At 42.9% G+C, this 15968-nt stretch overlaps 1 protein-coding gene across 5 annotated transcripts in view; it reads right to left on the reverse strand.

Annotated features, from left to right (window-relative positions):
• The window catches only part of LOC109900627 (interphotoreceptor matrix proteoglycan 1), a 40436-nt gene that overhangs the window by 11638 nt on the left and 12830 nt on the right, over positions 1 to 15968 (reverse strand). For 4 of the 5 annotated variants that reach the window (XR_004211884.1, XR_004211883.1, XM_031837016.1 and 1 more), the window contains exons 3-13: positions 13515 to 13681; positions 12944 to 12978; positions 10454 to 10503; positions 10191 to 10303; positions 7819 to 7968; positions 6586 to 6644; positions 5760 to 5780; positions 4760 to 4938; positions 4618 to 4679; positions 3017 to 4523; positions 1333 to 2315 (exon numbers count right to left, since the gene is read on the reverse strand). Coding sequence is in view for 3 of the 5 variants with exons in the window: in XM_031837016.1 (XP_031692876.1) it covers positions 1333 to 2315; positions 3017 to 4523; positions 4618 to 4679; positions 4760 to 4938; positions 5760 to 5780; positions 6586 to 6644; positions 7819 to 7968; positions 10191 to 10303; positions 10454 to 10503; positions 12944 to 12978; positions 13515 to 13681 (3326 nt within the window). In the remaining 2 variants the exon portion in view is untranslated. The remainder of the gene's footprint in view (positions 1 to 1332; positions 2316 to 3016; positions 4524 to 4617; positions 4680 to 4759; positions 4939 to 5759; positions 5781 to 6585; positions 6645 to 7818; positions 7969 to 10190; positions 10304 to 10453; positions 10504 to 12943; positions 12979 to 13514; positions 13682 to 15968) is intronic. The other variant, XM_031837015.1, reaches the window with a different exon arrangement.

Consider the following 15968-nt stretch of genomic DNA (forward strand, 5'->3'; position numbering starts at 1 on the left):
AGATTATCTCGCTCTCCCCCTCCCTCCCATCTTATCACATCAAAAGGAACTAGAGCAGTGTGAAAGTGTTCTGTTCTCAACATGGCACATCCCTCATCTTCTTCAGCTTATTAGCTGTTAACTAAGTCATCGCTCTGTACACTGAGGGGAACATTGTATTTGTTCCAGCGTGGATGTAAGACAAATGAATCTACTTATGTGCATAAGTAAATCTAAATCACCTGTTGATGATACAGTACAACCAATCATCAAGCTCAGTAGAAAGGTGAAGAAAGGTTAACCAGGCCTATACTGTCACAAACAACATACCCATCAGCTATATCATTTCAATGTACGTTATTCTGAAAGCTGAATCTACCATCTTATGACTTATTGCTAATTTAAGTCAATGTTGAAGCAGGCATGTCAGTTTAGTCAGAAGACAAAGGAATCATGCATAACACTGGGCTTTGAATAGGATGTCACTCAAAAATAGTCCATTAAAACCAGCTGAATTGAAGCTACAGTATGTCAGTTTTGTTCCAGCGCAGGTCAGGCAGTTTTCAGCATTAATTAAGCTAAGAGCCATTAGTTAGAGTGCAGTACATTAATCTAAATGATTCAATCTAATCACTTAAAGGCCCAGTGCAGTCAAAAATGTGATATTCATGTGTTTTGTATATAATTCCACACAATAAAGTTGGAATAATACTGTAGATTGAAAATTATGATAATGCCCTTTTAGTGTAAGAGCTGTTTGAAAAGACTGCCTGAAATTTCAGCCTGTTTTGGTGGGTTGGAGTTTTGGTATGCCTGGTAAATTGTATAATAGACCAATAAGAAAGAGAGATCCAAACTAAGAAATTGCTCATTGTTGCGAAGCTGTTTGTGTTTCTTTTCACAGTAATGTACTTAATTGTTACACAGAAATGACTTGATATTGAGATAAAATGGCTGCATTGGACCTTTAAATAACAAACAGACTGTGATGCAAATTCCTTAAGAAAATGTTAGCTAGTTATCAACCAGGTTGTAATAACCACCTCCATCTAATGTCCTTCTGAAATAGGCAACACAATACACGTTTTTCCATCTTGTGAAATACAGACTGTAAATCGGTGTAAAGCAGTTTCTCCTTTCTATGTCATTTGTCAGTGATAAGTCAATGTATATGGGCTTACACAGCATTGCCTAGTAATAAGAACCAAGGCTACTTCCTATAATCTTTCTTCCCTCGCTTGGGTGGGCAGTATCCTGTTTTAATCTTATGACATTGGGTTCAGTAGCCTGCTGTAGCGCAACAAATAAATGCTGTCACTCATCTCTTTATGAACATATTTCATTCTCACTCACCAGCTCCACAAAGGTGTTCTCCAGGGATCTGTATTCTGAAGAGCTCTTGTTGAAGAGATCATCTGAGAACCTCATGTTGGTGACCCGTAGACTGAAGAACACTACCAGCTCCCTTCCTTTACTGGCCGTGGTCATGGAGGGCGTGGTCAGGTATCTCAGTGGTGGAGACGCTGTGGTCTCAAAGGGGTGCTCCTCGGGAGCCAATGGGTATCCACTGGCATCTGGAAGGTCAATGGCCTCGGTGCTCACCAGGTCCATTTGGTCAAAATTGTCTGCAAGGTCTTGCACGCTCTCATCCTCAGGTTCCGAGACATCTATGACCTCCTCTTCAGCCTCCTCTTCATCGATAACAACCACCTCAGGCTCCTCGGCATCCTCCTCCGTAGGTTGTAACTCTGAAGCTGACTCTGTTTCATCTACCTCAGGCACAGTGCCAGATTCTGCAGGTGGTGTTGGTGAAGAGTCTGGGATTGGTTCTGCTGTCATTGCTATCTCCACTGTACTGTCCCCTGGCAATGGAGCCAATTCCACTTCACTGACCCCTGGCAATGGAGCCAATTCCACTTCACTGTCCCCTGGCAATGGAGCCAATTCCACTTCACTGACCCCTGGCAATGGAGCCAATTCCACTTCACTGACCCCTGGCAATGGAGCCAATTCCACTTCACTGTCCCCTGGCAATGGAGCCAATTCCACTTCATTGACCTCTGACAATGGAGCCAATTCTACTTCACTGTCCCCTGGCAATGCAGCCTCTTCCACTTCACTGACCTCTGGCAATGCAGCCTCTTCCACTTCACTGACCTCTGGCAATGCAGCCTCTTCCTCTTCACTGTCCTCTGGCAATGCAGCCTCTTCCACTTCACTGACCTCTGGCAATGCAGCCTCTTCCACTTCACTGACCTCTGGCAATGCAGCCTCTTCCACTTCACTGACCTCTGGCAATGCAGCCTCTTCCACTTCACTGACCTCTGGTGAATGATCTTTGAAACAGGAGATAATATTTCAATAAGTCACAAACCATCACAAGTGAGTTTTACCCATACTGCAAATGCCTTCCAACTGTCCAGTAAATAATCCTAATTTATACTGAATATGCAGATTCATTACCTATATGGCTGCAGGGATTAAACCGTTTCAGGCTAGACCTTTTGCAGGGCCCTGCTGTGAATAATATTTCTTCACATTTATTTTATTTAAAAAAATCTATCTGCATTGTTTGATAAAGTACAGTATCCCTCAGCGGTGTAACCATTGGTAATTGGTAAGTCCCGTGTGGCTCAGTTGGTAGAGCATTGCACTGCAATGCCAGGTTTGTGGGGTGGATTCCCACGGGGGAACAATACTTAGGTATGAAAATGCATGCACTTGCTACTTTAAGTGCTCTGGAGGAGAGTGTCTGCTAAATTATTAAAATGTAACAAATGAATTATCAAAAGCCTTTTATTGACCGCGTACGAAATGATGAACACCACATTACTGTTCTTTCATCATCACGCAGCACAGCACTCAGTCCAAATATAGAACATTAATATATCTCCTCTCTGGGCCGGACTCTAATAATTAGCTGTAATGCACCTGCACACCTCTATCAACAAAATGTATTACTTTAAATGTTTAATTGTCTCTGCGTTTTGTAGTCCTTTACAGGGCTAGAACAGCTTTAATAACCTGCATTGCTCACCTGATTGGTCCACAGTATCAACAACTTCGTCAGGGTAGATGTCCTCATATCCAGGGTATTCAGGCAATAGTTCCTCCATGTCCTCCTCAGATGACTGGTCTTCTATTGGCACAATATTGTCCTCTTCAACAGGATAAGTTTCCTCTCCAAAGAGAGTGTCCTCTACAGATTCCAGAGGTTGGATGATTTTAATTTCTTCTGCTGGTGGTTCATTAACATCTTCCTCAGGTTCTGGTTCCTCAAATACCTCTTCCTCATGTTCTGGTTCCTCAACTACCCCTTCCTCGGGTTCTGGTTCCTCAACTACCTCTTCTTCAGGTTCTGGTACATCAACTACCTCTTCCTCAGGTTCCGGTTCCTTAACTACCCCTTTCTCTGGTTCCGAGACCTCAACTACCCCTTCCTCAGGTTCTGAGACCTCAACTACCCCTTCCTCAGGTTCCGAGACCTCAACTACCCCTTCCTCAGGTTCTGAGACCTCAACTACCCCTTTCTCAGGTTCCAAAACCTCAACTACCCCTTCCTCAGGTCCCGATAGCTCAACTACCCCTTCCTCAGGTCCCGATAGCTCAACTACTTCTTCCTCAGGTCCCGATAGCTCAACTACCTCTTCCTCAGGTTCCGAGACCTCAACTACCCCTTTCTCAGGTTCCGAAACCTCAACTACCCCTTCCTCAGGTCCCGAAACCTCAACTACCCCTTCCTCAGGTCCCGATAGCTCAACTACCTCTGCTTCAGGTCCCGATAGCTCAACTACCTCTTCCTCAGGTTCTGGTTCCTCAACTTCTTCCTCTTCAATCGGAATAAGATTCTCCTCAACTTCAAGGTCCTCTATTGCTTCAGTAGTAGGCTGATCTGTGATGGCTGAGAGAGTCGTTACAGGTAATCCAGGGTCAGACAGCTCTTCTTCAGTGGCTGTGGTGAGCAGAATCTGAGGGGTTGGAGTATGCTCTGCCTCCTCCTCAACAACAGCCTTCTCCTCTGATATCAAGTTAGGAGGGAGTTCAGCTGGAGCATCAGTTTCTATACTTTCTATTTCAGGAACGGAGGTAATATCCATATCCTCAGGGGGTAAGACAGGGTACCCATTAGTAGGAACTAAATTGCCAAAAGGTGGCTCAGGGTATTCCTCTGGAACGCTGGGCTCAGCAGCAGAGTCCTCAGCAGGAGGGGTTGGGAAATAGTCTCTGACAAGCTCACCAGTTCCCTCATCAATGGCATGGATGGTTTCAATCATGTGTGTGATAAATGGCACCTCTTCCTCTGGTTCAGCTGTTGCTTTAAAATCACTTTCATCAACATCTTCGTAGATGTAAGGCACATCACCCCTCTCTGGTGGGGCTTTTTCTTCTTCTTCATCTGGAATGTCTGTAGAGTCCAGGAGGGTGACAAGGGCATTTTTCTTTTCCACAGGGCCGAGTGGAACATCCAGACGAGGCTTCTCCCCAGCAATCTCTGGCTCATCTATGGCTATTTCCAGGTCGTTGTGGATTGATGTCGTACTGGACTGTTGATGGAAAAGACAAAAAAGCATGTTGATGCATATTTCCAAGGTTTGGTATTTCACCTTAGGTAGTTTAGATTAAAATGCCAGTACTTACATACTCAATCACTTCCTCAACAGCTTCCTCAATAGGTGTTGTAGTTAATGGAATCACTTTTACTGTGGAAAGATGTACAAAAACGATGCAAAATCATGTCTTTAAGAAATATAACATAACTTATTCACAGGGATTTGGTTACCTGGTTCAAAGTTTAATGACTGTAGATCCACTGGTAGAGAGGCCTCTTCACTTAAAGCGTTGGCCACCCTTTCCCGCAGGCTGGGCACAGCTGACACTGGAGTCCCTGTGTCATCCTCTGAAACTTCTGTTGAAATTGTCTCAAAGACCAGGGAATAGTGCACTGTCACTGCTCCAGGTCTGAAAAATAAGAATATATTGTATGAGAGCAGAAAATAGTAGCTCTTGGTGATGTACTGCATTATACAGATCTAGAAAAACTATAAGGATTTAACTACATAAACTAAAAACACAGCAATCCTCTGTCAGGTTTAACATTTGGAGAGTCAAAAATTGCTGATTTTATAGACACTATCAAAAATGTATTCAATATGCAGCTTTGACATAGAGAAGCTGGAGGACAAACAGATTAGTTAAATGGGATTTTGATTAGAATAGTAATGATACCATCAATGGTGGATTTCTTTCCATTTTGTTTTTGTAAATAGTGAAGACACAGACAAAAGTCGAATTAGTTGTGAATCATTTATCAGATTAGTGGAGCAGGCTTGAGGATGTTATTGCCTGTGACAGCACTGGCCACAATGGGCCCTGCAAATTAGGGAAGGGAGCAACTCGGCAATGATTCTATTCACACAGGGGTTTTATTGCACTGCTTAATTTCCTTCCATCCTAAAATGAATAAGACAGGAGCATTAACACCCTTTCAGAAAGATTTAAAGAAGCACAGAAGGGATATCAAATGTAGGCCTAGTTTCAGCTGATTTGGGTCCTCATTCCTCAACTGTGTCCCTGGTTGATGTATTGACACACCATGGCTGCACTTTGAGCTGAGTAATTGCCAAGTTGGTGTTTGTTTAGGTCATGTGATCCCTCTCTCCTTGGGACCTGTGTTAGATCCAGATTAACACTGAGAGGAGAAGCAGACGGACAGGGACAAGCACACAGAGGGAAACAGCAGCTACCACTCAAGATGGCTCTCATTACAGTAATTCAATTACCCGTCACTCTCCTGGGTCTCGCTAGGATTTGGACAGGGGAAGAAAATAGTATGTGTGCCGTTAGTATGTGACATAATGACATGCCATCTACAAGGAAATAGATCATCATTCATTGCTGGTCATGTGTCATGACATCACAGGGTGTTTTTCTCTTGACACCACAGGCAGCTGGTGGCACCTTAATAGAGGAGGACAGGCTCATAGTAATGACTGGGATAGAATTGTTGAATGGTATAAGACACAAACACGTGGTTTCCATGTGTTTGATGCCATTCCGTTCACTCCATTCCAGCCATTATTATGAGCCATCCTCCCCTCACCAGCCACCTGTGCTTGACATGTATACTTTTGCATTTGAATGTAAAGATATAATAACCTTCAGTGTTAACACACAGGAAAGGAAAGGTATATATTTTTGGCATGCATGTGAGTCACACTAATGACAAGTATTCAGTTCTTACTACAGTCAGCATAGCCAAGAGCACAGCCTGTAACATGACAGAATGGCTTGGATGGCACTCAAATATTTTCTGTTCCTAGAATTTGACTGAATTTCACCTAGGTGGGAATGAGCTAGTTTTGTTTTCAAATGAATCCGTGTCCATGCCAAATCAACACTTTGTTAAGAAGGTCCGATTAAATAAATTGAGTCTCAGAGGAATTTCTCAGTGCAATGAGAGGCTGTGGATTGATCCCTACTGGCAGGGTTCCCAGCCAGTCTTTCATCTGTCTCACCTAATCTATTGCCATTTAATTTGCTCACCAAAACGTCAGTATTAAGCACGAAGGCACCAGATGTGATTATTCATGTCTGCCACAGACTTACCTGATTCCCAAAACATTGATATCTTTAAATCCTGGGAGTTTGTCAAAAACATGGAGCATCTGTGGGAAAATAAAGCTTACAGAATCACATATGATGGCATTTCTCTCCAGTCCATATAGCAGTCCCATTAATAATAAGACAAATAAATGTTACTAGTTACATAATGTAATCTGATCATATTCCCTAGTACTGTAAATCAGTGCAGAGGAATGTATGAATGAGACACTTCAATTCATTGAGCTCTATCTTTAGTTAATCACATTTAGCACACACTTATGACATAATCATCTCTTATGGAGCTTTGAGAGTCCATTGGGGGAAATCCAATGAAGGACTCCATCTCCAATAAAGCTCAATACAGTATGTGTGAACTAGCCTCTAGAGCACTTGAGTTGGATCATTATGTGAAATTAATCAGTTGTATTTTCTCACAAAGAGTAAAACGGTTGGCAGAGCTTTGGGCTACGTCCCTATTCTCCACCCTTTTCCAAAAATGTGCACTTGCACCTTCACTGTCATGGATTTAAAAGCATGGGATTGGTGCAAGCATTGGCTGGAGGGAATCTCTACCATTGAGAATGTGCAATTGCATACTTTGGGAGAAGGGTGGAGAATCGGGACTGAGCCTTGGTCTAGTCAGGTTGAGAATCCAGCACCGACAGTCCAAGTGGAACTCACTAATCTGCTTTATCTGCCTCTGGCTCATGGTCCTGTGGCATTATATAATCATCTTTACCATGAACCCCCTCAGAGGGCCACAACCCATGAGGACAGTACCACTTGTAGTAACATGTCACACAACACACCGTGCAGCATCAGGCGCCTGCATCCGACAGTTGACTGTGTTACACTGATAAGATCATGCCTTTATTTTCATTGGGTAATGTTGTTTGAGGCTCTGTGCCTACATTAAAAACCTATTAAAAAACACTCAATAAACTGACACGGAATAAACTGTACCTAAAGGGAATCAAAACGTATATATCATTGGTCTTAGGGACTTAAAATCATCAATAACATTTTACTGGTGGTAAAATGGTGGTACAGACTACAGAGCTCCCATATCTCTCGTCTCTACTGTGCAGTATGTCAGCTAGCCTGGGTGTCAGTCTGTAGGCCATCATGCCAACAACACCTTGTCACAAAAGTTCATGCCTTTTGGCTTGACAATGACAGCAATGTAGTTGGCAAAAACAAAAACAGATCTGGGACCAGGCTATATTATAATCTCACCTGGTCTTGCAGGTGATGAGAGAGGTCAACATATTGGGGGGAGTCAGGGTCGTCCAGTAGTTCCTTGTAGCCTGGGTCCACGAGGTCAATGCTGAACTCCACTATCGCCTCCACAGGCTGCTCTGGGACAACATTGGGCAGCTCAGAGTCCTACAAACAGAAGACAACATGGTCATATTCATTAGGCACCAAGCACCAAAAGAAAAGAAAAAAGATTGAAAACATGGAGGGACAACCTGAACTTGTCCAATAAGAAATCACTGGTTTTCATTTTCCATTGCAAAACATCATGCTACGTTTTGCCCTAATGAATAGGACCCGGTAACTGTACAGGTAACTGACAAAATAAAGGAAACACCAACATAGTGTAATAGGGCGTTGGACCACCACGAGCCAGAACATCTTCAATTTTATTTATTTATTTTATTTCACCTTTATTTACCCAGGTAGGCTAGTTGAGAACAAGTTCTCATTTACAACTGTGACCTGGCCAAGAAAAAGCAAAGCAGTGCAACACAAACAACACAGGGGTACACATTGAATAAACAAACATACAGTCAATAACATAATAGAAAAAAAGACTATTTACAGTGTGTGCAAATGAGGTAAGATAAGAGAGGTAAGGCAATAAATAGGCCATAGTGGCGAAATAATTACAATTTAGCAATTAAACACTGGAGTGATAGAAGTGCAGAAGATGAATGTGTAAGTGGAGATACTGGGGTGCAAAGGAGCAAAAAAAATAAAATAAATAACAGTATGGGGATGAGGTAGTTGGATGGGCTATTTACAGATGAGCTATGTACAGGTGCAGTGATCTGCTCTGACAGCTGGTGCTTAAAGTTAGTGAGGGAGATAGGAGTCTCCAACTTCAGTGATTTTTTCGCAATTCGTTCCAGTCATTGGCAGCAGAGAACTGGAAGGAAAGGTGGCCAAAGTAGGAATTGGCTTTGGGGGTGACCAATGAAATATACCTGCTGGAGCACGTGCTACGGGTGGGTGCTGCTATGGTGACCAGTGAGCTGAGGTAAGGCAGGGCTTTTCCTAGCAAAGACATATAGATGCCAGTGGGTTTGGCGACGAATATGAAGCGAGGGCCAGCCAACAAGAGCATACAGTTCGCATATGGGGCTTTGGTGACCAAACGGATGGCACTCTGATCGACTGCATCCAATTTGCTGAGTAGAGTATTGGAGGCTATTTTGTAAATGACATCGCCGAAGTGAAGGATTGGTAGGATGGTCAGTTTTACGAGGGTATGAGTGAAGGATGCTTTGTTGCGAAATAGGAAGCCGATTTTAGATTTAATTTTGGATTGGAGATGCTTAATGTGAGTCTGGAAGGAGAGTTTACAGTCCTACCAGACACCTAGGTATTTGTAGTTAGCCACATATTCTAAGTCAGAACCGTTCAGAGTAGTGATGCTTGATGGCGGGCATATGCTGGTAGCGATCGGTTGAAGCTCATCTGGAGGTTAGTTAACAGTGTCCAAAGAAGGGCCAGAAGCATACAGAATGGTGTCGTCTGCGTAGAGGTGGATCAGAGAATCACCAGCAGCAAGAGCGACATTAGTGACGTATACAGAGAAAAGAGTTGAAAAAAAGAGAGAAGAAAATCAGAGGCCCGAGAATTGAACCCTGTGGCACCCCCATATGAGACCGCCAGAGGTCCGGACAACAGGCCCTCCGATTTGACACACTGAACTCTGTCTGAGAAGTAGTTGGTGAACCAGGCGAGGCAGTCATTTGAGAACCTTGGTACCTTGGCATAGATTCTCCAAGTGTCTGTAACTATACTGGAGGGATGCGACACCATTATTCCATAAGAAATTCCATAATTTGGTATTTTGTTGATGATGGTGGAAATGCTGTCTCAGGAGCCGCTCCAGAATCTCCCATACGTATTTGGGTTGAGATCTGGTGATTGAGCCATGGAATATGGTTTACATGCTCATCAAACAATTCAGTGACCACTCTTGCCCTGTGAGTAGGAGCATTGTCATCCTATAGCTGCATAGCCATGGTAGACAAAATATTGGCCTGCCAAGCATTTTTATACATGACCCTAAGCATGACGGGGTGTTAATTGCTTTATTAACTCAAGAACCACACCTGTGTGGAAGCACCTGCTTTCAATATACTTTGTATCCATCATTTACTCAAGTGTTTGCATGATGTTGGCAGTCACCTGTATTTGATAAGAGGTGTAGTGCTAGACCATATGGCTAAATGCTATCAGCTCACTGTCTCTGTCTGAGAGGAACAAGACAACAGCTGGACTGAGCAACAACAAGCAATATTTCTGTCAACTTTAATTTCAGTCTGCAAGCTGTTAGCGAGCTAAACAGCTAGACTGAAATAAATGTTGTTTACCTCCTCCTCCACAGTTTCTACTTCAACTGTAACCTCGGGAGCATCAGGGACGCTGGCAATGCCGGTTACAGGAGCAGGTGGTTCTGGTGTTGCAGTCTGGGCCTCCTCTGGACCTTAACGGTTCATTACAATTTCATACTGTGTATTAGATTTCATTCACCATTGGCATGTGCATCTTGATTCAATTGCTTGACATATGTTGACACAGCGTCTTGACACAGCGTCTTGACACAGCTACAGCTTGGTACAGTGTCTTGCCATACCTGTTATATCAGCGACCTCCGGTGCTGCTGTGGTTGTGGCTGCTACCATTCTGCAGGTGAAAGAGAAGAAAATACACATAAGTAACTATGAAAAATAATATGTAGGGTATGTTTTCAGGTTTGTACCTGATGAGAATATTTGTTATGTTTATGTATAACAAAAAGGCCTGCAACAAAAAATGCAAGATAAAACTTTTTTTGTTTTTAAATAAAAAAATGGTTCCACATTAGCCCAGCATTGAATGATAAAGCTAATGGTTTGTAAAAAAAACAGCACTTGAAAACACGCACATACAGTGCCATTGGAAAGTATTCAGAACCCTTGATTTTTTTCACATTTTGTTATGTTACAGCCTTATTCTAAAATAGATTTTTTTTAACTACTCAGCAATCCACACACAATACCCCATGATGAAAAAGTGAAAACAGGTTTTTAGAAATGTTTGCTAATTTATTCCAAATTAAAAACAGAAATACCTTATTTACATAAGTATTCAGCCCCTTTGCTATGAGACTTGAAATAAAGCTCAGGTGCATCCTCTTCCATTGATCATCCTTGAGATCTTTCGACAACTTTATTGGAGTCCACCTGTGGTAAATTCAATTGATTGAGCATAATTTGGAAAGGCACACATCTATCTATATAAGGTCCCACAGTTGACAGTGCATGTCAGAGCATAAACCAAGGCATGGGGTTGAAGGAATTGTCCATAGAGCTCCGTGACAGGATTGTGTCGAGGCACAGATCTGAGGAAGGGTACCAAAGCATTTCTGCAACATTGAAGGTGCACAAGAACACAGTGGCCTCCATCATTCTTAAATGGAAGAGGTTTGGAACCACCAAGACTCTTCCTAGAGCTGGCCATCCAGGCAAACTGAGCAATCGGGTTAGAAGGGCCTTGGTCAGGGAGGTGACCATGAACCGGATGGTCACTCTGACAGAGCTCCAGAGTTCCTCTGTGGAGATGGGAGAACCTTCGAAAAGGACAACCATCTCTGCAGCACTCCACCAATCAGGCCTTAATGGTCGGGTGGCCAGTCGGAAGCCACTCAGTAAAAGGCGCATGACAACCCGCTTGGAGTTTGACAAAAGGCACCTAAAGGACTCTCGGACCCTGAGAAACATGATTCTCTGGTCTGATGAAACCAAGATTGAACTCTTTGGCCTGAATGGCAAGTGTCATGTCTGGAGGAAACCTGCCACCATCCCTACGGTGAAGCATGGTGGTAGCAGCATCATGCTGTGGGGATGTTTTTCAGTGGCAGGGACCGGGAGACTAGTCAGGATCGAGGCAAAGGTAAATAGAGCAAAGTAGAGAGATCCTTGATGAAAACCTGCTACAGAGCGGTCAGTCCCTCAGCCTAGGGCAAGAGTTCACCTTCCAACAGGACAAAGACCCTAAGCACACAGCCAAGACAACGCAGGAGTGGCTTTGGGACAAGTCTCTGAATGTTCTTGAGTGGCCCAGCCACAGCCCGGACTTGAGCCGATCGAACAACTCTGGAGACATCTGAAAATAGCTGTGCTGCAACACTCCGCATCCTACCTGACAGAGCATGAGAGGATCTGCAGAGAATGGGAGAAACTCCCCAAATACAGGTGTGCCAAGCTTGTAGCATCATACCTAAGAATGCTGTAATCACTGCCAAAGTTGCTTCAAAAAGTACTGAGTAAAGGGTCTGAATACTTATGCAAATGGAATATTTCAGTTTATTTTTAATAAATTTGCAAAAATTACTAAACTTGTTTTTACTATGTCATTATAGGTTATTGTGTGTAGATTGAACAATTTAATCCATTTTAGAATAAGGCTGTAAAGTAACAATGTGGAAAAAGTCAAGGGGATTGAATACTTTCCAAAGGCACTGTATCCTCTAATTACTTTACAAGATCAATACCATGGCAATGCCCAAGCTCTCCACCTGTCTAAGATTAGACTGCCTATCAACCAGCAGTAGAATATGGAAGAGTGCATGTACAGTATACCTAGGAGGATTTTATATATTGTAACTACCTCTGGACATACTTGATGGAAATTCTGTGATGTGAGATGGTAATTTATAGGTATTTAACAACTTAGAATTAAGTACTAATGTCTTGACCTATGACTTTCTCAGTGGCTGCTGCTGCCTAGTTACAATCAATGTCAGCTTGACATATTCTAATAAAGAACTGCATAAGTTAGTTTAATTTCTTGTTAATTTACTATTCATGTACCATCTCGCCTGACTTTATTATCATCATTTCAGTAACAATTGCGATCATGCATGTTCAGTGTCTAAGATGTGTGACTGATTCCTTCATATCTCAAGAGCCACTCTACCATTGAGTGTCCATACCAGCCATTATACACTTAGAGAGAGGGCATTATGTGGCAGGTCAACTACAAAGCCTGACTCAAGAGGCCTGCACCGTGTGTGAGAAAGCAGTGCTCCTAGACAACTATCAGCAGACAGCAGGCTGCATAAGGTACTGTCTCTAATCCTTACCCAGTCGGCTGCCTCTCATCTCCCAGGTTCATCCTCTGTGAGAGCAGAATCACAATCATAACATGAATCACACACACATCAATTCAAACCAATAACATAACACTTCAAAACTGTGTAGAATGTAAGGTACCACTGAAACATGCACTTGGGAGTGCTGTCTGTAAATGTACAGTATATGCATGTTATACCCTCATAGGAATGTAAAATAACCAAACTGACTAGACCAGATTGATGGGTGCTGTTTTGTGTTTTAATGGGAGCAATATAATGTGGATATTTTTTTCCTCCCCTCAAGAGACTGATATGTAATAATTAAATGTCAACAGGTTTGAATAGAGGGGAAAGAAACGTAATCAACAACTGCTTTCCCTATAGCTATTGTTTCTTGAGGAAAATCTGCAGAAATAAATGGATTTCACATGATATCATAAATTCACCCATTGGCATTTAAAAATACATTTTTATCCCTCCCCCAACATAAAAACGTGCACATGTTCATTCAAATAATGTAAGCAATTATTGGTCTCACAGTTATGACACATTAAAGGGAGTTGTGTCGTTGGTTCCTCACCCTGTACACCATACTCATGTGCTCCTCTGAGTTGCTGAAGTTACTGGCCAGGTCAGAGAGGCACAGAGACTCATGTTGACATGTGTGAACCCAGGCTGTATATTCTGTAGATCCAGGGATCCGGTCAAAGAAGATCCGGAAGGCCTCCCACACAGCCTCCTGACAAACTGACCAAAGACAGAACGGTGTTCCAGTTAGAATGAAAGATCCTCAGCACAATAGATACAGATCCACATCAAGTCTGAGCGTAGGTCCCAAATAGCACTCTATTCCCTATATAGTTCAATACCCTATTGGCCCTGGTCAAAAGTAGTGCACTATAAAGGGAATAGGGTGCCATTTGGGACATACACCAAGACCTCATCACGGGGTGATGGCGTTGTCTCAAAGTACAAATAACTCTAAAATCCAGCAAATTATTTTCAGATACTTAAGGTTTCAATAGTAGAGACATAATTGCTGGCTTCACTTTCCAAGCGAAGACATGGATGATTCTCATGACAAACAACTTCATTCAGTCACGTACCCAGGCACACACTTCCTCCCTACACGCTTAGAAACCTTTTGGAACCCTTTTTTCTTTGTCTGTCCCCATAGGAGAACCCTTTTAATTTACTGTTAGAACCCCTTTTTGGTTCTAAGCAGAACACTTTTGGGTTCCATGTAGAACCATCAGTTACGCAATGTGACACTCTACTCCTTCAAAATAAAATAAACAAAATGTGATAATGGGTAATTAGCAGAATAATCTAAGTGCATCTGCATTGATTTACAAATAAAATGTGCAGCAATGTTGAAATTAATTCAAGACTATTGCTGCCATCATTCAGTTTGTTCTCATCCTTCAATCAACCCATTTTGAGACTTTAAACACGACAAGAGTGTATGTTGTAGAATAATGTTCTGATGAAAAGGTGAAAGTTTGATCTTTAATATTTTTTACAAAACCTGTGGGGAAAATGTTTCATGATATTTCTTCCTACCTCTTTAATCAAAGGGACTCTGGATGACGTGTTATTCTGCTGCACTGTCTTAAATTCTCTTCGCTGCCTAGACTCTATACTCAACACCTGCTTCCCACTGGTGCACACCTGGATAAGTCATAGGTACTGCTATGGCTACTTCAATGGTCCACATTCTATACTTACACTACATGACCATAAGTATATGAACAGCAGCTCGACGAACATCTCATTCCAAAATCATGGGCATTAATGTGGAGTTGGTCCCACCTTTGCTGTAATAACAGCCTCCACTCTTCTGGAAAGGCTTTCCACTAGATGTTGGAACATTGCTGCGGGTACTTGCATTCATTCAGCCACAAGTGCATTAGTGAGGTCGGGCACTGATGTTGGGCGATTAGGCCTGGCTCGCAGTTGTCGCTCCAATTCATCCCAAAAGTGTTTGATGGGGTTGAGGTCAGGGCTCTGTGCAGGCCAGTCAAGTTCTTCCACAGCGATCATGACAAACCATTTCTGTATGGACCTTGCTTTGTGCACAGGGGTATTGTCATGTTGAAACAGGAAAGGGCCTTCCCCAAACTGTTGCCACAAAGTTAGAATCACAGAATCATCTAGAATGTCATAGCGTTAAGATTTCCCTTCACTGGAACTAGGGAGCCTAGCCCGAACCATGAAAAACAGCCCCAGACCATTATTCCTCCTCAGCCAAACTTTACAGTTTGGCAATATGCATTTGGGCAGGTAGCGTTCACCTGGCATCCATCAAACCCAGATTTATCCGTGGACTGCCAGATGGTGAAGAGTGATTCATCACTCCAGAGAATGTGTTTCCACTGCACCAAAGTCCAATGGCGGCAAGCTTTACACCACTCCATTCGACACTTGGCATTGCACATGGCGATCTTAGGCTTGTATTCATGAACCTCCCGACGAAAAGTTATTGTGCTGACGTTGCTTCCAGAAGCAATTTGGAAATCTGTAGTGAGTGTTGCAACCGAGGACAGACGATTTTTACTCGCTACATGCTCCAGCAATTGCCGGTCCCGTTCTGTGAGCTTGTGTGGCCTACCACTTCGTGGCTGAGCCGTTGTTGCTCCTAGACATTTCCCCTTCACAATAACAGCACTTACAGTTTACCGGGGCAACTCTAGCAAGGCAGAAATTTGACGAACTGACTTGCTGGAAAAGGTGGCATCCTATGACGGTGCCATGTTGAAAGTCACTGAGCTCTTCAGTAAGGCCATTCTACTGCCAATGTTTGTCTATGAAGATTGCATACACCTGTCAGCAACGGGTGTGGCTGAAATAACCGAATCCACTCATTTGAAGGGGTGTCCACATGCTTTTGTATATATAGTGTATTTAAACATTTCTAACTGGTGCACAGCACAATTTTCACTATTTCGTTTGAGTAGAGGCTATGGATGCCATGCCCCAGGCGAGCCCTCACCTCATGACCTCTGTCGAGGGCAGAAGACCTAGATACTGAACA

This window comes from Oncorhynchus kisutch, linkage group LG12 (assembly GCF_002021735.2).
Source record: "Oncorhynchus kisutch isolate 150728-3 linkage group LG12, Okis_V2, whole genome shotgun sequence".
NCBI classification, from domain to species: domain Eukaryota; kingdom Metazoa; phylum Chordata; class Actinopteri; order Salmoniformes; family Salmonidae; genus Oncorhynchus; species Oncorhynchus kisutch.